This window comes from Scomber japonicus, chromosome 23 (genome assembly GCF_027409825.1).
Source record: "Scomber japonicus isolate fScoJap1 chromosome 23, fScoJap1.pri, whole genome shotgun sequence".
NCBI lineage: Eukaryota > Metazoa > Chordata > Actinopteri > Scombriformes > Scombridae > Scomber > Scomber japonicus.
In genome coordinates, this window is record NC_070600.1 from 4321800 (window position 1) to 4345659 (window position 23860).

At 40.7% G+C, this 23860-nt stretch overlaps 1 protein-coding gene across 1 annotated transcript in view; it reads right to left on the reverse strand.

The window, feature by feature from the left end:
- tmtc1 (transmembrane O-mannosyltransferase targeting cadherins 1) overlaps positions 1 to 19136 on the reverse strand; it is a 207656-nt gene extending 188520 nt beyond the window's left edge. The window contains exons 1-2 of the mRNA XM_053314047.1: positions 18798 to 19136; positions 456 to 633 (exon numbers count right to left, since the gene is read on the reverse strand). Of these exons, the coding sequence (XP_053170022.1) occupies positions 456 to 633; positions 18798 to 19093 (474 nt within the window). The 5' untranslated portion in view covers positions 19094 to 19136. The remainder of the gene's footprint in view (positions 1 to 455; positions 634 to 18797) is intronic.
- Positions 19137 to 23860: the final 4724 nt, after the last annotated feature.

Genomic DNA, 23860 nt, shown 5'->3' on the forward strand with positions numbered 1-23860 from the left:
AGCCCTACTCTGAGCACATAACTTGGATGTTTGTACAGATTAAACTAATGGAATTGTTACAGAACCAGGCCTTCATACAAAGCTACACCAACTGGCTGCTGACTGTAGCTTTATATCTATGTTGGAGTACTCCTTTAAAGTGCTCCTCTGGAGGGATTAGAGCTGGAAGATGCTGCAGGTGGTGGAGGCAAGGAGGTAAAGGTCATTGTTCGAATTGAAGCTATTTCAGTGTAATGGAACATTTATGAAAGGTCAAAGTTTCACATTAGACTGAGAGAAAAGCATTTCTCATTTTTATACCTGTGCTGTGTTGTAACTTGTTTCTGTACTGTGTTTCAGGTGGAACCTTGATCTGAACGGTTCGTCTCTTGCGTGGACTCCTGTGCAAGAGTCTCATTGCCTCTGTGTGATTGTGTGTATGTGCCTGTGTGTGATTGTGTGTGTCATGTACTCACAGCTTCGGTGTGGACGGGGTGCACAGCGAAGAGGAGTGCGGTGACGAAGGCCAGGCGTGGTTCCTCGAACACGCAGCGCTCGCACGTGTGCATGAGCAGGCAGGTGACAGCGCAGTGCAGACACACGTTGACCATGTGGAAGTACAGAGGCATCATACCGCCCAGCAGGATGTTCAACCTGGTAGACGGGACACAAAGAGAGACATTCAGCATGCTGGGAAGTGGAAGTGGAGTTGCAATTTTTGTTCATGTGTGAAAGATAATAGATTAAAAAAGAAGATAGATACAAACCGCTAAATCAATAATACGGTCAGTACAGCTTCACCACAGAGACACAAAAGGGTCAACTTTATCTAAAACAATCAGTCAGCCTATACACCGCTGTGTGGGAATCTCCAGAGTAAATTACCTTTTACATTTCCCGGATAAAGCGATTGTTTTATAATCCTGAACGGAATCTCAATCCATTTTCTGCACCGCCATGAATTTCAAATGAAAACCAGTGTGATTGCTTTGAGAGAGAGAGAGAGAGAAAGAGAGAGAGAGAGAGAGAGAGAGAGAGAGAGAGAGAGAGAGAGAGAGAGAGAGAGAGAAGAGAAAGAGAGAGAGAGAGAGAGAGAGAGAGACAAAGAATGTCGAATTCCCGAAATCAAATCACACCCTGCTTAAGATCGTGCAGCAGCTAATCCCACAGTGAGGAAAAATAGTCTGATATGCAATTTTCACCTATTTTATCATAATTGGTATAACGCCTTGGCAATTCCTTCTCCGCCTAACAGAACATCAACAACCTGAGAATAGTAAAACCAGGAAGAGTGAAGTATTACTATGGTGTAGGTTCCTGAAGTACTCTCACCACCTGGGGGTCTGTCCTGACAAGAAAGTCAAGGATCCACATGCACAGTGAGGTGTTTCATCTCAGCTCCTTCAGCTTTGTGACAAGCTATCAAGGAACTATGGTGTGAAATGTGGAACTGCAGTCGATGAACAGTAATCTCACATTGTTTGATAGCTTGAGTGTTGGCTGATACCATCTGCTGCTTTCTTGGTGTTCACACTCTCGAAACCCCTCCTGACATCGTGCTCAGAGAGGGTGATAAATGTGAAAGGTGCACCCACCCATCCATTAACCTCTGCTTCAGATGCTTCTGCTTGCTGGCTGCCGATGTTCTCGTACGGCGAATAAAAGTTGCAAGTTTAGCTCATTGTTAGAGACATATCAGCATTTGATGATTTGGGGTGGGTGAGCAGGCTTTTAATCTGTCATTGTTCTTATACCTTGCCACATACTTCTGAGATTGTCAACCTGGAATTGCACATCCGTCCTGTGATTGTGTCTTTCGCCTTCTCCACTGCTCTTCTTTACATTGTAGACTTCTGCTTTATAACCGTCCATGTTTCCAGATCACAGCCCTACATTGTGAGCTACAGTGTGGGTCTTCTGGTAGTCCACGGTCCATCGGTGACGTCATCGGTGGTGTCCTGAAACATTCACCGAACTGTGTCAGGTAGTGGAGTGCAAATTGTAGGCCGGTCTCTAATTGGCCAGACCGTTTCCTGACATCTCACATCACTGGGTGCATACGCATCACTGAATTTTAATCGCGATATCGATTTGGGCCTCCCGCGATTATAAAAATGTAATAATTGACATAAAACGATTATTGTTCCGCCCGGGGCGGCGCACCTGTGACATAAATCCAACGCCCCGGTCTTTCCCAGCAAGTTCTGTGCCGCGCCCCTTATGTTATACCCACTGGAGGAACGGTGTGTTTCTGCGCAGATCTGGGAGATTTAAAATGACAGAAAGGCCTTTGGTTGACAAGAAGAAAAGGTAGGACTGGGACATCTTCAGTGAGATCACACAGCTATCAGAACGCTGCGCTCTCACACGAGCTACATTGAGAAACACGCGCCCGCAGTCACTCTCTAGCGCACGCTCTTGCTCGTTCAATTCAGCTCGTTCACTTCAGAATTTTAAATCGATATCGCGATTAAAATTCAATTAATCGTCCAGCCCTAGTTGCTTCCCTTGTTCAGGAGGAGTGACGCGTATGCACCCAGTGATGTGAGATGTGTCTCATTTGCAGGCGTCAGGGAGCTGCTATCAATATGCAGAGAGTTGGGATGTATGGATTACATAATATATTAATTTCTGTGCAGTGGGATCTATCACTTCTCAGCGTGAGAAATGACAGGTGTGGCGTGAGAGCGTGTGAACTGCTTGACACAGTGCACACCATGGCAACACGACCAATTTGTTTAACAAGCTCGGCAGCCAGGGGATTTTTGTTTTGGCTATTTATTTTTATTTATTGTTTTTACATATTGCTAGTTTGCACTAGGTTTTGCAGAGAGCAGGATGGCTTTTTTAAATTAAAAAAAGCAACAAAAAAAGCTCAGCAGGTTTTGGCTATTTATTTTTATTTTTTGTTTTTACATATTGCTATTATTATTTCCAATTATCATTATATATATTTTTCTTGATTTTAATGTATTTCTGGCTGTGCTGTTCAAATATATTTCAAGTTGAGTTCTGGTGGTTCAATAAATGCTTATGTTTACACATCTATGAATAATCGTGTTTTATAATCGCGATTTCAAAAATCGATCAAAATAATCGTGATTATGATTTTTGCCATAATCGTCCAGCCCTAGTAGCAACTCCGCTTTGTAACCACACGATGACCTACCAGTTACGCCCCACTTCCGTCAACATGTTGACTGCACATCTGGTCCATAAAATGTCAGAAAACGCCGAAAAATGTTTGATTGCTGTTTCTCCAAGGCCAAGAATCATCTTCAAATGTCTTGTTTTGTCAACCCAACGATATTGAGTTTACCGACAACAGAAGACTAAAGAAAATTATTCGGATCAGTTTGAGATCTTGATCTTGGTCGAAATGAAACAAAATGATAAAGAACATATATAAGGTAGTGTCAGACTAAGTGGAATCCTTAAAGCAGCTTAAGGAAAAACAGTAAAGTGTATGCTAAAGGGTTAACATTGCTTTACATGAGGTTCACATCTAGGGTAAAGCTTTGCCAAGCAGAACAAAACGGAACAGAAGGAGCTGAACAAAACACAGCTTCAGATCTGAACTTCTTATCTGTGATTGTAATTAGTTTAATGGGTTCATGTGCGCGCCCCTGTCCAGTCCATTATGTGATGAAGGAGACTGTGGCCTCCACTGCTGCTCTGTTATTCACTATTCAATGAGGAGAGCTGATAAAACCTGCTTGTGCTTGCAGAGAGGCATTAACTCCTCATCATTATCTCTGCCTGACCTTAGCTGATGCTGATCTGCCCTGGGAGCTGATGCTGAGATGAGCATGGAACAAGGGAGGGGCCGTTAGATGGATTTCCCCCCTGAGGAGTCGGTCCAGGGTCTCAACCCATCCAATCACATCGCACTTCAGAGGAATTTGAATTTCTCATTTGAGGCATTTAGCTGACGTGCTTATCCAGAGAGACTTACAATGAGGAAACAGGTCCGGGTTCAACGTCCTGCTCAAGGACATTTTGACAGGAAGCATCACACACACACTAGCTGCTGGAGGAATCTAATCTGTGACCTTTATGTGATGGGCCTGTATAACCACTACTTTCACAGATGAATGAGAATGAGCCTGGGCCTGCATGATGGAGTTTAATATATGTTATCATGGATATCACTCTGGATGATGTGTGCTTTGTATCAATACCAGTACAGATTCTATATTTTGTTGGCTGCAAATAACCATTACTCTATTTATCAGAGTTGTTTGGTCCGTAGAATGTCAGAAAATGGTGAAATATCATGATCTGTGTTTCTCTAAAAGCCCGAGATGACATTCTCAAATGTCTTGATTATCCTGACCAACAGTCCATAACTTCAAAGATATTAAGTTTTACTGTCACTGAGAAGCTGGGATCAGAGAATTTCTATATTGCAGTCTAGTTTTTTAGTTTAAAACAGCATGAATGCATATAAAAAACTAATGAATGCATGATAAAAACTAAATTCAGTTGGATTTATTTTAAATGCAACATTGTGTCTCTCAGATTTTACACATTCATTATTCATGCTTCCACACATTTCCTGATTTCTGTTTCACAATGAATTGTTGAAATCATTTTCTTGAATAGAATAGAATAGAATAGAATAGAGGCTACTGTCCTCGCTGCAGGCGACCCCGGTTCGAATCCCGCACTGAGCGGTCTTATCCTGCGTGTCATTCCCCCCTCTCTTCCTCCAGTTTCCTGTCTCTCTCTACTTGTCTCTCCATTAAAAGGCAAAAAGCCCCAAAACAATATACTTAAAAAAAAAAAAAAAAGACAGTCTTTACTGTCATTGTACAAAGCACAACGAAATTGAGATGCCGTCTTTAAAGTGCAGAAACAAAAATAAATAAATAATTACCATTATTGAATGCAGTTAAGTGCATTTATGGCTATAGCGTAAAAGCTGTTGTGTAATGTATTTGTGCGTACTCTCAATGTCCTGTAGCGTTTGTCTGAGTGTCCTGGGTGAGATGGGTCCCTTTAATAGTGATTGCATCATGCTCTTACGAGCCACAAACACTACACACATCTGCACATTACACTAACAATACTAACTAACTAATGCAACAACTCAGTCTCAGTCTGTTTGATTGCTTGGTGATGCAAATAGTGTGCAACCCAAAACCTGAAACAACTAAAAAAAACCTCCAGTGCTCACAGGAAGAACTCAACCTGGCCAGTGTGGAAGAACATAATGTGTGTGATGTCCTGCTGCTCCTATCTGTTTTTACTACTTGAATTGATTTGTGTTTGATTAATTAGTCCGTTATAATTTAAGTTCATATGAAAAACAGTTGATTTAAAAGAAATGTAAAGGAATATTTACAAGTTGATGTATTTGTAGTTCATATTTGCATAAATGTAAAAGTGAATTGATTATTTGTATTTAGTAACAGATGATTAGGAGAGGAGGGGGTGTGATTGTTAAGTGGAGAGCAGAGCCACACTTTTTTGACCTCTCTCCTTTTAAATAATGATTTTTACTGTTTGTGTCTCAAACTTTAGAAAAGGGTAATTGCTCTCTATCATGTTTTATTCCACAGTTAAATGTTAAAATGTATCAAGTGGGCCTGTGGATTTTAGAGATGTAGATTGAGAATGGGAATCATTAGAGCTTGTTTGCACCAGTATGTCTGTGTTTGTGCTGCTAAATGTCCTGGTGCTCATGTCTGTTTCTGCTCACATCTGTCATTGCTTGTGTCTGCTCTGGTCAAACTGCTTTGTAACCGTTTGTTGCTTTGTTTAACCATAGTTTGCTCTTCCTTATATCGATCTGTGTTTTTTTAATTATTGTAACTGACATGTCTTACAAACAGTGTTTTAAATGGGTTTCTTGATTTTAGGCTGTCAGCTGACACCTGGCCAGGGACAATGTATGAACACATTCTGTCTGACTGATGTTGAGGCTTCCAGTGTTCATGTAAAACATTTGGTCTGCCTCTGTTTAACCAGATGACGTGTGCTTCCTTGTTGCTAAGCAAACAACAACAGTGTTCACAGTGCCCTCTGTAAGTTACACTAAGGACAGTCATAGAAAGTGTTGGCCATGTTGTTGTTGTCATCAGTATGCTTCACCACATTTATGGTGACCACTTCACTGAATAGTGCTGCTGTCAAGACAATGTTTGACAAGCCAAGATAGAAAAAGATTCTCCTGCATTCAAGCTGTAGGAGGAAGAAATGTGATTTTTTTATCAATGCTTGAGGAACAAAAAGAATGGTGACTCTTTGGGAAAAAGGTTAGAGAGGTCACCAACAACATGACATTTAAAGCTCTGGCAAGCATGAATATCCATAGCTGATTACAGTGAAGGATATCTTATCATCGATCAATGACAAAGTATTAGTGACAACAGAATGTAATGTGCTATTGTATGGATTTTGTAGAAAGATAAGCTCTCTCACATGTACCAAATAAAGCATTTAGATTTGACACACTTGACAGACTTCAAGCTTCATATCGTCAACCACATCATGGGTCTGATGCCTCTAACGTGACACTGAGGCTGACACAGCAAGTTAGCAGATCTGAATGCTTGTCAACACTCCTGTTGTGTTCACCTGTGTTGGGGAAGAACATACAGTTTGCCGTCACTTCAATTTTGTTATGTTTAGCTGGTTATATATATTATTTGACTCTATTGCATCTGAAAGAATTATTCTTTTTCTCGTTCTTGTTCCCAAACAAACACAATTTTGAGCAGCTAAATGTGCATGAAAACTCATGAAAAATTGAACATTGACATGAACTACAATGCCCAAGGGCCCCTGGGGCTACTAGTGCAGCCTTGTGTATAATTATGATTAATTATACTGTTTTAGTTCAACTGAAATGTATTGTTCAATGGATATTAAATAATTTATTTATATCTTTATTCATGGTAGTTTATTGTGGTCTTGGTATTTATATGATGCTATTATATGTGTTATAATTGCTCTCATATGCTGATAAAATCATCCTTGCACATCAGGGCAGATGTAGCACTTTACTTCTAGTGTTTCAATCAATACTGTGAATCTGACAGTGCTTGTAAAAAACATTTGATGACTGTTAACAAATAGAACACAGATGGGAGTTACCTTCATAAGATATTCATCCAGGTTTTTGAGTAATGACATCAAAACCAAAAGTTGTTCAAATTGCCCAGGGGCCAGGTCTGAGATAACATCATTGGTATTTAGAGATACAATTCAGTCCAGTCAAAACGCAACAGCACACAACAGAACCGTGTTTGATAAGAGCAGATAATGAAAGATTGTTTGAAGGTTCAGCTCAACCTTGATGAGATGCCAAAAATTCTGGTGATCGTAAGGAATGAAGGGAAAATAGGCATGACATGAGCCAAAGAATATGAAAGGCAAACACACCGCAGTGTCAGCAATCCAAAGCTTGTAATAAATACAAATTCAGAATCAACCTGTTATTACAACTGCCACAATCTTACAAATAATCAAATGAAATGACTATCATATGATGCCATGTTGTAAATATGCTTCTGTAAGCACTACTGGATCTCTACAGAATGTAAATAGACAGACAAAACCTCCGCTCAGCCTGCGAGTTTCATGTCTACCAAAAAAAACAATAAAAGTCCTAACAGCTAACACCCACCAGAGACTACAGCGGTCAACCTCCCAGGACGAAACTATTCATGTACATGAGACACATGCCAGTTGTTTTAGTAACTTACTTCAAGAAAGGTCATGGGGTCATGAATCAAAAGGGTTTAAGTTTGGGTCTTAGGTGTCATTTTGAAAGTGTCACTACAGGACACCTTAAGTAATATCCAAAATGAATAGAAAGTTAATCCTCTGGAGAGCATGATGGTATGCTACTGTATGACTGAGATATTTAGTGTGCCTAACTGAAAAGTGTAACTGTCCTGCAGAGCTACAGTAAGAGTCAGTGAGTCAAACAAGATCATTAGGATTCATCCTCTGACAATCATCAATGTCCAAGCCTGTCCAGACCTCTGAATCAAAGCCTGTATCTTCACTTTGATCAGGGATTCAAGTAGGTCTGGTGTTGAGATCACTGACCTCTGGTTCTGCAGCTAGAAAAACAACTAAATTACATCATAATAATGCTAAACAATAGTGTAACAAAATTCAAGGCAAAAGGAAAACATCATCCTACCAAGCTAACTGGTTACATTCATGAAAACTGGGATTTGATCTGAGGTTGATTCAACAGCAATGTTCAATAAGTATCAAATGTGGAGATGGTTCATCTTCTGGAGAGCATGAATATGCACAGTAAAGCTTATTAGATATTAACACTTGACCTCCCATGAGCAGTTGGGATGCACCTCCTCCACCTACCATCCTGAGGTCATGGTAACAGTGCTTTATTTACTCTGAGTTAGGAGTAACTTGGTGGCCTAAGTAAAGGAGTTCAAGTGTTCAGGAGCGAAAGTAAAGCCACAGATATAATCCTCAAGTGGACACTGTGGACATCATGGACACATAGTAGCACTGTTTATACTCCTTTCTGAAGTCTGCTTGGAGGACACATTAGGCAGATGCACTGTAGATCGGCATCTAAAGCAAGACAGCACTGTGAGCATGCAGTCACAACAAACTGGTATGCAGATAGTCCTCATAGAGCTTCATGTAGATCTGTACATCTGATGTTGAAATTTACATCACACTAGGGATGCAATGGTACTCAGTAAAATATTGAACTGTTCAGTCCACTCTGCACGGAAAAATACGACCTTATGGACCGCAGGTTTTCGGTTTCGCAATTCATTTTACATTGATGCTTTACAGACCACTGTGTGTGTGTGTGTGTGTGTCTGTCCGTCCGTCCAGGCAGGTCGGACAGCCCCCCGCCCCCTTCCCCAACCCAGTGTAATTTTTTATACATATTTTATACTGTATAGTGTATACGAGTAGTCAAGGAATAAGAGGCAGTTAACCATTTGAAAGTGTTGTGTTTGGTAACTGTTAACTTGAAAGGAAAGTGTTACATTATTCAGTACACCAGTGATACTGTAATTGTTTACTGTGAAATGCAGTTTTAGCTGACAAGCAAAATAAAGAGATAATTTTGGGAGAAAAAAAGTTGTTCTCTTTGCACAAAACATGTACCGAAACCAAACCCAAAACCGTGGCCCAAAAACCGAGGTACAGACCGTACCGTGGGTTACCTGTACCGTTGCACCCCTACATCACACTGACCCTATTGGACCCGCATGTACTTGTAGACGTAGACAGTATAATTTCAGCTTCAGATGGTGCTGCATCAGCGGTTACCCAGGCCTTGTTCAGGACTGAGCTGAGGCTGATCGATCTACATTCCGACCCTCATCTGTGGTCTTGAGCTTTGGGTAGTGACCAAAAGAATGACATTGGAGATACAAGCAGAGGAAATGGAGTTTACACCTGTAACACACACAGTCTGCCTCTACTTGAGCAGCTGCCTGTGTTTAGCTGAACTGCTGCAGTTCATATGCCTGCGTTGTTCACACAGATAACGTTGCTGCTGCTGCGGCGGAGCTACTAGTGCCAGCTCTGTCTTTCCACATACCATTTGACTTTGATAATGGCCATCAATAATAGAATGTTTCATATGATTCTATTATAAATTAAAATATTTAGTTGAGACAGAATGAGGTTAAGCAGTATGTGGCCTGTAAATAATATTATGTGGCTTTCTTTCTAACAGGCATGGTGGGGTTACTGCTGTGTCAGCCACATACACTCCTCATACAGGACGGGGATTTTATTGATTATATTAATTATTCCTCCAGTTAAACCCCTGCTGTCACCGCTCCAAGTGAAGAAAAATTCCTCCAGACAAATCCAAGTTCCCCAAACGCACACTCCAACAAACAAAACCTCCAAAGTGACTGTCAGGAAGGAAGACTGACAACAAATAAGGAAAATGACAACAGCAAATCTCTGTCTGGAAACAGGTGAAACAACAGGCAGGAGTCCCAGTTTGAACTGATATCACAGAAACAAAGAGGGATTGAAGAAAGAAGCTCTGTGTGTCACCGACTCTCCGTACTGGAGTTCTCCAACAGAGTGGCATATTCTACAAATACAGACACTGAAACTGTACCGAAAGGTGTGATGAAAGGTGTTGCTATGATGCCAACATGATATTGAGAGATCATATCCACTGTCTGTTTTTACTGAGAACTATGTGTCGTATAGAAAAAATAGGCAGGACCCGAAATCTGTAGAGTCAAACTGCTGCTCCTTTCATTCAGAAGAAGCTGTTTGAGGTCATCACCAGAATGCCTCCTGGATAACTTATTCCTTTATTGGTTTTCCGGGCAAGTCTAATTGGAAGGAGACACTTAATGCGTTACATATTCCATCAGGCCGGGGAACTTCTTGGTAAACACATAGTTGTCAGTTCCAAAATTCCAGAAGCAACGGAACAATTTTACATCTGGTCTACCTTTAAAAATGGAGGTGCCAGAATTATTGGGCATCATCCTCTGAGGATCCCAAAAATCCAAAGAAAAGTTCAAGTCGATTTGACCGTGATTGACAACAGTTGTTGAGATGTGATCCTCTGGTGTTTGACTAACCAATAAAGCTGCTCTCAGGCCTCAGGAGCAAAAATTTAAATGATCCGATACAAGCAACATTTTGAAACCGAGCACGCTAGACGTGGCACGATCAAATCTGCTGAGACAGACACCGTGTCCCCTTTGAGGGTCGGGGGGGGGGGGGGGGGCTGTCTGTCTCTCTGCTGGTTAGCAGCGTGATGACTCTCTGTCTTTTTACTCTGATATACTTTCCTGCGTTTGGAGACTGGGCCGTGACCCAAAGGAGGGTTGAGAGGATCCTAAAAATAGGTTGTTAATTATTCCGGAGAACATTGCATCAGCAGTTAACAGCTATGGTAATTTTCCTCACCGAATCCCCGCGATGTAAAATAGGCTGAATAAAACACTGCAGGTGGGAAGGGCAGACGACTGGAAACTGAAAAAATGCTTTAGATAAGCTTAAGAAAAAAGAAAAAAAAAGGGATAGTAGATAATTTGGTAAAATGACAACACGTCCACATCATTCAACTTCACCTAATAACTTTCTCATGAGATAAACAGCATTTGCAGATGAAGCTCTCACATCACGTCTGAGTCAGCATCATCCATCACTTCTCTTACCCTTCTTCTTTGTCATCGCTTTATTTTCTCACTCTTTGGCTCCTGCTCTTGTCTCTTGCCATTATCTGCCGTGTCCATCTCCTCCACCACCTCCTCCTCCTCCTCCTCTACATATTCACCACAAGAGCATCCGTCACCACTTCTTTCTTCCCCGTCTTGTGTCATCTGTCCTTGTGTTGCTATTTTAATCACACGGACCTTTTTGCTTTCTCTCTCTATCTCCTTCTTGTTTTCCCTTCTGCAAACACTGCTCAGTTCGTGGTGCACATCGAAAGGGGCCTTGAGGCTACTACGTGTCTGTGTGTGTGTGTGTGTCCTTCACCTTGATCACATCCTAAAAGCCCTGCAGTGGTCACAGCCACAGAAGAGACAATGTTAGACTAACTACACATTTCCCATAGGTTTACTACAGGTGTGTGTGTGTGTGTGTGTGTGTGTGTGTTTGTGTGTGTGTGTGTGTGTAGCAGACCTCCAGGACACAGGTGTTAAAGAGCGGTGTACCCATATGCTTCTCTACATGCATAAAAAGAGGATTCCTCCCTCAGATGACTAACTAATGATTCTTTTCATGTAGTGTGTGAGCCAGCCAGCTGTCCAGCCTGAGAAAAAAGTCCATCAGTGTTTGAGATGTTATAAAGCTGCTAGCCTGAATGAGCTTCAGTCCAGACGAGCTGAAACGCTGACCGGGCCAGAGTTTGGATCCGAGTGTGTTTCAGTGGAACATCCAGCAAAAAAACCAGAACATCTGGTGGTGTTAGTGACACACAACACTCCTGCTGTCTTTGTGTGTATGTTTAATACATAAAGCTGAACTCTACTCCAGCTGTAAACTCATACTGTTGTTGTGTATTGGTATATGGTAACAGACAGTGATGGGAATGACGCCGTTTAAATAAACGGCGTTACTAACAGCGTTACTTTTTTCAGTAACAGGTAATGTAACTAATTACTATTTCCAACGCCGTTACGTTACTTAATTAAATGAGGCACGTTACAAACTGAAGCTAATCTACTCAGTGAACCTGTTCTCATCCAACTTTGCTCTCAGCCACAAAAGCTGCAAAGCTGGGAGAAGGGAGGGGCGAGACAACCGTGATGATGATTGGTTAAGGCAGAGTAAGATTTCATGGTAAGCCAATCAGAGGCAGTGTTTACACACAGACAACTCATGCACACAGCAGTCTCACACAAACAAACTAGCAGAAGCTGCAGCAATGGCGAGTTCGGAGGAAAAGGTTGCGTTTTTAAACTGAAAGTACAGACACTACTTTAATCTCCTTGAGGTAAAAGGCAGGAACATACATGTGAAATGTACATGATGTATCAGAGCGAAGTATTTGTCCACGTCCGTTACAAGCAACTCTAACCTAATGAAGCATCTCTCAACGGCACACGCAACTACAAAACGTGTGGCCAAAAACACAGTTGTTGACGCTGTTGGCTATGGTAGCAGTGTGGCTAACGTTGTTGAGAAAACTGTATTTGTACTTCAAGTACAGTATGTCTACTAGTTGTGGTCTGATGAGGTGCAATAAATATTATAAATTGAAATTTCTGTGTAGGTACCTCTCTTTGCAGTTTTATGCTTACATCTGCCTTTAGAAGCCCAAAATCCAAATTCTTAGCCATATTTATACTTTTTTTTTTCTTAAATTAACGCAATAGTTACTTTCCCTGGTAACTAGTTACTTTTATAGTGGAGTAATTCAGTTACTAACTCAGTTACTTTTTGGGAGAAGTAACTGTAACTATAACTAATTACTTTTTAAAAGTAACGTGCCCAACACTGTTAACAGATGATGTTCCCATCAAGTTTCTCTGGCCCTGAACAGTCCTATAATATCTGCTGACACAAAGTCTACTTAGAAGATATGCAATGTTGGTTTAATATGAATCTGGCACATTGCAAACAAGTGTAGCTTTCTGACTTGAATTCAAAGGCAACTTAATCCAAATAGTAAAGGTCCTGGATCAAACTGATATGATTCATTTATTGATATGATAGAAACAAATGGAATGGTTAATCCAGAATGAAAATCTGTGGAATTCTGCCTAATGGTTTTTTTGCTTGTAATGTGAAGACAGAGGTGTCCAAACTATTCCACAAAGGTTCATGTAGCTGCAGGTTTTCATTCCAACTAAGCAGGAGCACACCAGGCTGGACTCATTAATCACCTGATCTCAGTCTTAAGACGGTTGATTCGTCGAATCTGCCCTTTGTGGAATAGTTTGGACATGCCTGATTTAAGATAACAGAGATTGTTTTCAGTGAATTAGAGCTCAGCCACATTGTTCTGGAAATGAAAACAAAGTTTTTGCCAACTAATATAAAAAACACACACATATCTCCTATCTCCTTCCTGTTTCTTGCTCTGTTACCTCACATTTGATTGGATGATACTGATACTTTGATACTGATTTTATGACACACATTTGGAATATAATAAAAGATGGATAAGAAATTAACACAAAGACACAGGATTAAAAGTGGGGAAAAGTCGTTTTTCACTTCACTGGGAAAATCTGTGGAAAATCTGCAGAAGTGTCATTGGAATTCTGTAGGCGCAGATTCCTGGACCGCTTAACTGGAGAATGTGACTCAAATGATGAGATCCATTTACAAGTGAACAGTGGTGTGATAGAGTGAAGGTTCTCTCCTTACACATGATCTTTATCTAAATATTTTCCTACATTTTTTAATATCAAATCTAAAGTGTCTAATTCTCTCCTGTCTGTCAATTCACTGATCTGTACTAAAGAAATCAGCTGGTTAAGTCAACCCTTATTATCTTATCACTGATACACTGTATCAGCATTAGTTGGGAAATATGAAACAAGAAATTACAGTTCAGAAATGCCAAAAATAATTAGAAGTGGTGTCTGTCAGAATGAGAGGATTGTGTGGCCCAAAAGTGATGCCCACATTTAGAGCCCAACCGATATATCGCTCAGTCGATATTATCGGCCGATATTGACCTATCACTGATATATCAATATTGACGAATATGTTGTCCGATGTGTGCAGAGTTATTTATTTTTTGTTATATAGGCAGCATTTAATGTTCATTTTATCCTTTTTCTTAACTGAAGTTGAATATGTTATTAAGTTAGTTCTAGTTAGCTTAGTTAGTTCTAGTTATTTATAATAATTCAATTCTCAGTGTAGTTTACAGTTTCAGTGCATTGATGTCATTTTATATACGTTTATTGTCAAATAGTAAAATATCATGGCCTTTATTACATATCTTTGTCACAAGATCATTGCAAACAAATTTATGTTTGTGTATATATTCTTTATATAAAATTATAATATATATAAATAATATATATAAAATATCAGGTGATATATCAATATGGACATTTTTCAACTCCTTAATATCAGTATCGGCATCGACCCCAAAAGTCCAGTATCAGTCAGGCTCCACCTAAATTTATGGATCAAAAGTTTGCAGAGACTGCACATGTGTGGACATAAAGACACCCAACATAGAAGCGCACGCACGTCCAAAATCTATCCAGCTGTCTGCATCTGTTTTGAAGCACATGAGAACTTCTAACAGCTGAGTCGTACCCTGAGCCTCTCTCAGCTGCAGGTCCACTGATGTGACTCCAATCTGTGGAAGGAAGCCAGCAATCTGATTCATCTCCGTTGTTCAGATAATCATACATGATTCTGAAACAGCTGCAGCACACAAAATGACACTTTGATGATTCACTGCCAAAAATCTGCCTTTCAAAATACAAAAAAAAAGGTTGCAGAACGTTCACAACAGCAAAACAATACCCACTCGTCACATCCTGCATGAATGGAGCCGTACAGCCTTATCAAATTACACAGGAACTACTTTATTCAGCTCTATTCAGTAAATGGTATCTAATAATACTTTTCATTATAAAAAATCGAGATAGCATTTGGAGTTGAATGAACGAGAGAGAGAGAGAGAGAGAGAGACAGAGAGAGAGAGAGACAGACAGAGACAGACAGAGAGAGAGAGAGAGAGACAGAGAGAGAGAGAGAGAGAGCAGAGAAATTAGAGGTGACATTCAGAGATTTAATCTGGCCCACTTCAAATTTATTCAGAGTCATCTTAAGACCTTGCAGATGAAAATGTATCAAACTCTTTCACTCTTCTTTTAACTTAATATTCTATTTCTCTGCTTTGCTGATTTTATGATGTTTGATGCATTGTTCTTTGTATTGTACGGTGTCTTTGAGGCGCCTATAAATAAAACCCATTATTAATATTATTATATGTAAAATCTCTTTTATTCTGTAAGCATCTCTATTCATCCCAAATACATTTTCTACCATCCCCATGACGATGGGACGCTGTTAATTTTGAGTTGTGAGGATTGTTCTAAAGACTGTGACACAAAAAAAAGAGTGTTGCTGTACAATCATCCTCCATCCAGGTATACATCAGGAGGGGGTGTGCATCCTCCACCCAGGTATACATCAGGAGGGTGTGTATCCTTCACCCAGGTATACATCAGTAGGGTGTGTGCATCCTCCATCCTGGTGTACATCAGGAGGGTGTGTACATCCTCCACCCTGACAAAGCTGATGAAGACTGTGTGAAGAGAGCATCCCTGGAAGCAATGAACACCCTCCCCCTTCCTCCCGGAGTGACCAATAAGGCAACACCTGTCACTCCTGAATGATCACCTTACTCTCTATTGTCTCTGACAGTCACTGTAAGCTCTGCTGTCTGCAACACTGTGTGTGTGTGTGTGTGTGTGTGTGTGTGTGTGTGTGTGTGTGTGTGTGTTTCCGATAGTAGATGCTCCTGCAGAGCCTCGAGCCACGCCGCCCCGCTCTCTGGAGAAGCATTAAGCCGCCGATATGGTCTTCAACAAGTGTATTACCAGAGGGAGGAGTGTGGAGCGGCTGCTGGAGAGCTTGTAACACTGCTGGGTAATTACACTGAGTATCATCAAACAATGAAAGCAAACACGCACCACGCTTCCCGCTCTCACACTTGCACTCCTTTTGCTTTTTAGTTATGTTAGGCACACACAGAGTGGTGATGGAGCGCTGCCTGAGGAAGCATTAGTTGGCCTTTTTTCCATACACATGTGCTGACCCAGCCTAACTGAGCACAGCAGGGGGTTTCCATCTCTATTACAGCAAAGCCTGCCGCTTAAAGGTGTGTAATTTACTGATGATGTGTTTGTCTTGAGTGTCCTCTTTAGCACTATTTGCTCTTGACTTCACAACAGAAGTCTTTGTTATTTTGTTTGGCTTTTAATGTGAAGGGGCATCAGCGGTAACTTAACACGACTCCCGTTAGACTGAATGAAACCAGGAAATAAAGCAGATGTGTGAAAGTGTGAGATAGAGACTAAACTGCAGAGATTCAGTCAGAAGCTACAAAAAAAAAAGAACTGAACACACAGCTTTCTCTCTGGTCTCCCACACAGACATGAGTGGAGTCTCTCTTCACACACAGCTTGTCTGACAGCAGGCGTCACGTGTTGGTCATGTTCAGTGCTGCCAGCCAAACGTCACCAAAACCTGCTTAGAGGCGAGTCAGGCGCACTGGCGATGGAAGCGCAGAACAAATTGGACATTGGTCATATTATGTATTGTTAATAGAATTATGATATATTCTGTGCATTTTTTATAGTGTAATGATATTCTATTATGTTTTAAATGGGTTATAGTTTTTTGATCATATGCTCAGAACTGTGTGCCACTGCTTACCTATCTACCCTGGTCGTCAATCACATGCACATAGCACATTACTTACTGCAGGGCCACACCCCCTATATGCACTGTGCATTCCTCCATCACATGGGACATTTTTGGGAAGGGAGGGGGGGGGGGCTGGGTAGGGTAGGGTAGGGTAGGGTATATTCATGTTTTTGTTGTTCAATGAAAGATAAATAAATTACCCCAAATTTCCAGTTAATTCTTGTTAATTCCAATAAATTCCCATATATTCCTACAATTCCCATGGAAAGTTTCCAACTTGGAATATTTCCAAAATTCCCCAGCTTAACTTCTCATGCAAAGTTTTTCACAAATTTACCAAAAATTCATCAGAAATGCTCTACCTCTTTGCAACCCTAGTCAGAAGTGTAAAAAGATCAATATATCATGTAAAGGAATTTTGCTGTTACTCATATTTGAACCTTTATTATCAGTAAAGGTCTCAGTATGCTTCATATAATGACTACAACAAACTGTACAGATAGATGTTTGTGTTTGTTCACACCCAAAATGGCAAAAGTAGTAGCATGAAGAATAAAAAAAGAGAAGGAAATTCAAAGTCTGTTCATCTTCTCACCTCCACACACCTGGACAAGCCCTGCTTTAAGTAGATTTGGGGTAGAAGTTATGTTTTAGTTAGTCTATTTGTTCTGCATCTTCTTGTTCTGGAGCAGTTTTGGATGCTGTTAGACGATCAAACACGCAGACTGAAACCTTGGTGGTGAACTAGTGCAGATATCATACCTGAGTCACTGATACAGCGACTACACTAAAGGTTTGAAATAGAAATGTTGTCTAAGAACAAAAACTGGCATCGTTTGTATACAGTTTGATCATACAGTTTGTAAAACATCACAAATCTGAGCAAACATCAATATCGTCTTTTAAAAGTCGACTTTTACAAAACTTGGACACGTTTCAGTAGAAACCATAAAGTATTTAAGGTTTGTTTCTCATTCTCAGCTGCTGATTCACGATCATCACATTCATCTTTTCTAATTCTTTTCCACCATTTTCATTTTCTCTCAATCAAAATGCAATTCAGTTAAAAGGGAAACAAACTGACTTTCATATTGTGCAATTTAAACCGATTAAAGCTCTTTGCAAACAGCATCACAACCACAAAATGCATCATCAGTGGAATTATAAAGTTAAAAGAAAACAGACTTATTTTTCTGCATCAGCATGCCTCTGTTAAGACATTTCCTCTCACTTACAGACAGTGCGTGGACTGCCCTCTTTTTTTTTCCCCCCTCGCTCTCTGCAACACAATATCATTTCTAACACAATCCCACCCTGTTCTGGATGCGGGCCACACCAGGGCCAAACTGAGCAGTAGGCAGAGAGAGAGGCAGAGGCAGACCCGCCCTCCTGCACGCTGTGTTCCTTCCCATCCTCAACTTCCATTGACCCTGCTGCACATAACACTAACAGTCCTTTAAAAAGCTGCAAAACAAATTCAGCATAAACCCAAACTATGCCTACTTCTGCCTTCTTGTCTTTAATCCTTGCACCTGAATTAGTATCAGCAGTGTTGTGTCCCTGCTCTGACTCTGTATAAATATTTATTATAGGAGCTGAGACCGAATGGAAACCTGTAGGGTGCTGTAATATTCCTAGAATCCTCTCATAGGCGCTCACAGTGAATGAATAGCGACTGCTGTACACTTGTTGTATTTTCTCACTCATGTGAAGCTACTATATAATACAATAAAGAGTTATAATGAGTAATACGTAGCTTGTTGTGTTATTTTAAAGTTACATGTAAGGCTGCAACAGCTTCTTTCTATGAGCGGACAGCTACATGACGTCAGCTTTAATAACATGTAAATCATTGGATAAAGAGTTAGCTTCTGCTTACTAACACCGGTTTAATGGCGATAACGACGGTAAACTAGCACAAAGTGTTTGTTTTCGGTGAAAACAGCGGACTTGAGAAAGCGGGGAGAACTTACTTGAAGGTGAGGATGCACAGCGGTCTATAGGACTTGTGGCTCGTGTTGTCCGCCATCCTCTTGCCCCAGAAGTCGTTGCTGAAGATGTTTCGGAGGCTGGAGCTCGGTCGGACGTCCGGGTTGTTGATGATAGCCCACACATCGTCGTGCACCAACTCCCCGCGGAGAGAGTTGCTGTAACAGAGGGCACACAGGGCGGCCAGCACAGCGTAGCGACCCGCAGCCCACACAGCCTCCGGCCGGACGCTCACTCGCGGCTGCTGGCGGGCTTTTTTCTCCCGTGCCGGGGCTGTCATGTCGGTCCTGGCTTCTCCCGCGGCTCCGCTGGGCTGAGGATGAAGCAGACAGCACCGGAGGATACGTCCATTCCGCCTGGCAGGTAGCGGCTGTGTGTGTGCGGTGAATTGCTGGGACGGTGTGGATGTTTGGTGATGCCTTCAGGTGCGGGTGGTGAAAGTCGGACCTCGGCGTACGCAAGAGGACCAGTGTCTAGTGGATTACTTTTCATATCATTTACATTTGTCAGTTGTCCATTTCACATTTCTTAAAACGTTTTGTAATGCAAGATGGAGGTTATTATGGTCTTCAACATAATAACAGCAGTTAGATTAGCAAGGATATTGTCTTGTTGCCATATATATCTGTTTATGTCTTCTGTAAAATAAAAACCAGAAGGAGCGTAAAAAGAAAAAAAAGTGTAAAAAATAAAAATACAAATAAAAATTAGACAAAATGCTTCTGAAAAACCTAAGTATACCATGGATGCAACTTGATTAACATAACTCCCACAATAGTTAATAAAAAAATAAAGTTAAATACATTTTTCTGAAAGACGGATTTGGTCATTAAAGTACTTCTTGTTAGGCTGATGTTTGTCCACCAACTGCTAATTTTTCTTTTAAGTTTGTTTTTAAGTAGTTATTTAACGTTATAAAAGGGTATGTGACAAGATTCATTGACATGATTACTGACAGTTGTTGCAGCAGGAATAATGAGGGGGCATGTCCCATGGGCCACTAAACCCTGGCTCCAAATGACATCTCACAAATATGGAAGCTCCCAGAAAGGAAAAAATTTGGCTTCACTTTTTCATAGCAATAGGAAGTAGAGATGCATTGTTCAGTTATATACAATCAATGGCGTCAACACTGTAGCCTAATTTCTTTTGTAATGGCATTAATATAAAAACAATGTTTAGTTTAGTAATACAAAGTTGTAAAAATATGAAGATGACTGGCATAAAAACCACTGGAGTCTTTGGTATAGAAAGAAAGAAGGAAAGGGTGATGACGGGATATATCGGGCTATAGGCTTATACTGTAAGAATTAGTATTAAGAATGCATTTAAGCGCGTTTGAGAAGTGACATTTGGATATACGAGTTTATTTGGAGTACTTGAAAGCAACATCGGAATGGAAAACCCGCCTGCTAACGCATGCGCAGGAGGGCGCTGCCTCCACTGGCCTACAGTCACATCAGCAGCAGAAAATCAATGCAGCCCGGTACAAAGTGCAGGAGCGCATGATTGCTGTGACACAGACATGACCTTTTCCTCTGCACACCGACCGATAATAAACTAACGAGTCCGACAAGAGGAAGAAGAGGAAGAGGAGGAGGAGCAGCTCATAGTGACAGGAGAGCAAGAAGACACATGTAGGATGTTCTGCAGGACAGGTACATTAACATATGTTATGGGCCACTGAGTGATTTAGTGCATGTGTTCTATTCAAAACTGCTGCTGCATTATTATAAACCACCATACCTGTTCCAGTTTACTCGTTATTTACTTTACAGTAAAAACTTTATTGTTTGTGTCATTTCCTACTGTCTGCGAAGACTCAGTCATCCAGGTCATGGTTATCCAAGCAGGGTTGACTTGAGGGCAACAGTTGTAGATCCTTGAAGACGCTTCATCCGAGGGTCTTCCTTTCATCCCCCTCCCAGGAAAAAGAGGATGAAAGGACATCATTGTAGGTGGCTTATCCTCCACCTACAATGATGTCCTTTCATCAGGAGACTTAACCATTCACATTTGGCTTCATGTGACTGACTGACATTTACACTTTGGCCTCAGATGACTCAACTACTCTTAATGACACTAATGAACCGAGAGGTAGCAATGATCTTGATAATGACCTCACAGAGGTCAATATGGGGGTCCTCACCAGTCAGTCAGAGCTGAAGAAGCCTTTAGATCAGCCTTTCTTAGGTAAGTTGTGTTAGTTTCTTCTGCATACATGAATAGACAGCTGATGAACTGAACATTTAAGCGGAGGTGAAATGCAAAATATTGTCTTTCAGCTTATTAAATTTGAGAATTTGCTGCTTTTAGATTTAGCCAGACTGACAGACAGATAGATGGAACATCACAACACATCTTTAACTATGCAAAGGTTGTACTAATATAACAGATAAATATGTAATAAATAATAATAAAATACAAAAAAACTACAAAAAATAAAATATTAAAAAATAAATAAAATACCAAAAAAATAAAAGTGCCCGCAAAAGTGCACCACAGTATCTAAAATATATCTAAAAGGTATAACACCTAAAACATATAAAGCAAGTAATGTGTCCTTTGGTCTTTAGGGTTAGGATCATATTTCCTATGATTTAATAGGCTAAATAAATTATTAATTGTTAAGAAAAAAGTCAACAGATGAACTGATAGTTACATCCTTAAATGTGATGCAGAAATTACAACCAATGCCTTTGACACATTTAAAGCTTCACAAGAATAGGCTTTATTGCAGAGCTATTGGATTACACATGTACAAGTGTTCCTAAAAAAAACTGTGTTTTACCTCAGTGTTCAGAAAACCCTCTTTTACTCTCTTGGCTGCTATTGCATGTGTTTCCTCAGGAATTGCAATCGTTTTAAGGCCACAGAGCAAAAAGAGAAGCTTGAGAGAGAGAGGAAGAGAGAGAGTGTGTGAGAGAGAGAGAGAGCCTGAGGGCAGACAAGTCAGTCAACAACAAGCCGAACATCTGGCCGGACCGTTTCATTGCGATTCCTGTTGCGTGGTGGCCAGCTGGTCACTGAGTGCTCGGCCTCCTGCTCTGAAACAGAGCTCATTTGAGTGTGAGGCGCTGGGGCACACTGCAGCAGCTGCTCCCGCTCCAAAAAACCAACTGACCTCTCTTTGTGAAAGATGAGAGCGAGGTCAGTCTGCTCCCACATCCTGTGTGTGTGTATTAACACAGCTCAGGATTACCTTTACCTCCATCTCTCCACTCCTCTTCAAATACCTAAAAAAAGCTGACAATAAAAGGACAGTGGTAGTTTCTGGTTTAGATTTGAATGAGGTTGTCAGGTGAGTATTTAAAGAATAAAGAATAAATGTATAATGTGAAAGTTTTCACTGCTCTTGCTCTACCAGTAGCTTGTTTCCAGTCTCCATAATTATTTTTCAGTGATTCCAGTAGATCTTCATCAGCAGGATTAAGGATGGGAATGACAAATGAAGATAAATCTGCTGCAGCTGCAACTAGAAAATTCAAGCTGCTTCCTTGCGTCACAATGCTGGAAACTAACTGCAAAATTAAATCTCCTCCCAATATGCAAATGTGTTTCATGTTAAAAGTTTAACTGTTGGACACACACAATGTCTCCTACTTCACTGTACAGTTCATTCTAAGTTTTTGTGCACCAGAGGCTTCAATTTTCCTCATCACACTTGTGTCAGTTGGAATACTGGACCAAGAATGGCTCCAAACTAGTTGTGATGTCACAAATCCTGCTCATAGGCCCATCCTTTCAAATTAAAAGATTTTCAATTAGCTCAAAGAAGCTTTCTACTTTCAGCAGATGAATGTGAAAACAAACTAATACTCACATGCATCATTCTGTAGAGTGACGCTCAAACATCCAACTGAAGGAACAAGAAGAGCTCTTCTGCCCCCTAGTGGCCAACAAATATCTACAGTCTCACTTCAGCAGACAGAGTTGGCAACCGTCCTCTACATGGAAAAGACATCCTTCAAATGTTCAGATAAATGGAAGGTTGTACATCTATACACCATCTGCTAAAGAAGATGATGTGATGTTGTTGAAAGCTGTAGAACAGCTAGTGCAAAAGTCCAACATCACTATGAGGGTTATTTTACAAACCTGGAGTTTATGTTGAGATCACAATATCAAAATCTCTCATGAAATATTCTAAATTCAAGGTCCACTCAGTGGCTTTTTTGGAAATGTCTTACCTCATCCCAGCTTATTCCTTCCTCAGTGAATCGGACTTGGATGTCGTCATCTGATTGTAGTTTGGACTTGAGCAAAAGAAAAAGCTGTTACATTCATTTAGTTTTACATTCAACTAACAGCAATGGGGCTTGAGATTTTTGCCCTTAAAAAAATCTACAAATGTACTTCTTCTAAACCACCAATGGTAGTAAGGCCCTGGCTGACATACACAGTCTGGATCTGCTACTTTCCACAGATGATCAATGTCACTTGTTTTATTATGTTTGTTTATGCAGGAAATGATAATGGAGTATGGACACGCTTTTACAGGAAATTCACTCATCTGTTGATAGTTTCCTTGTCATAGTTGCTGTGTGTGTGTGTGTGTGTGTGTGTGTGTGTGTGTGTGTGTGTGTGTGTGTGTGTGTCTGTGTGTGTGTGTGTGTGTGTGTGTGTAACACTGAGTGACTGGTTGTTGCAGCCGAGTCAGCAGGTACACAAGGGGCACTGGAGCAATACAGGCGGACAGACCTCCTGCTATCCATGACTGCTGCTTGTACAAGCTACCACTCACACACACACACACACACACACACCAAAAATAAGCGGTCACACACACACACACACACACACACACAGTTGGATAACTTACTAATGACAAGTTCTAGGAGTTATATAGGGAGAGGTCATTAGAAAGGTTTCAGGTGGTTACAGAACAAACTCCTATCCTTAAAGAGCTACAGCATGTAGGCATACACATTAGTTTGATATTATGGATTAAACATACCTTTTCATCTACAATTTGCATGGTGTTCAGTTTGTACACACCTTTAAATCCAACTCATTTGAGAAAAAAACAGAAACTAAAGACGGAGAA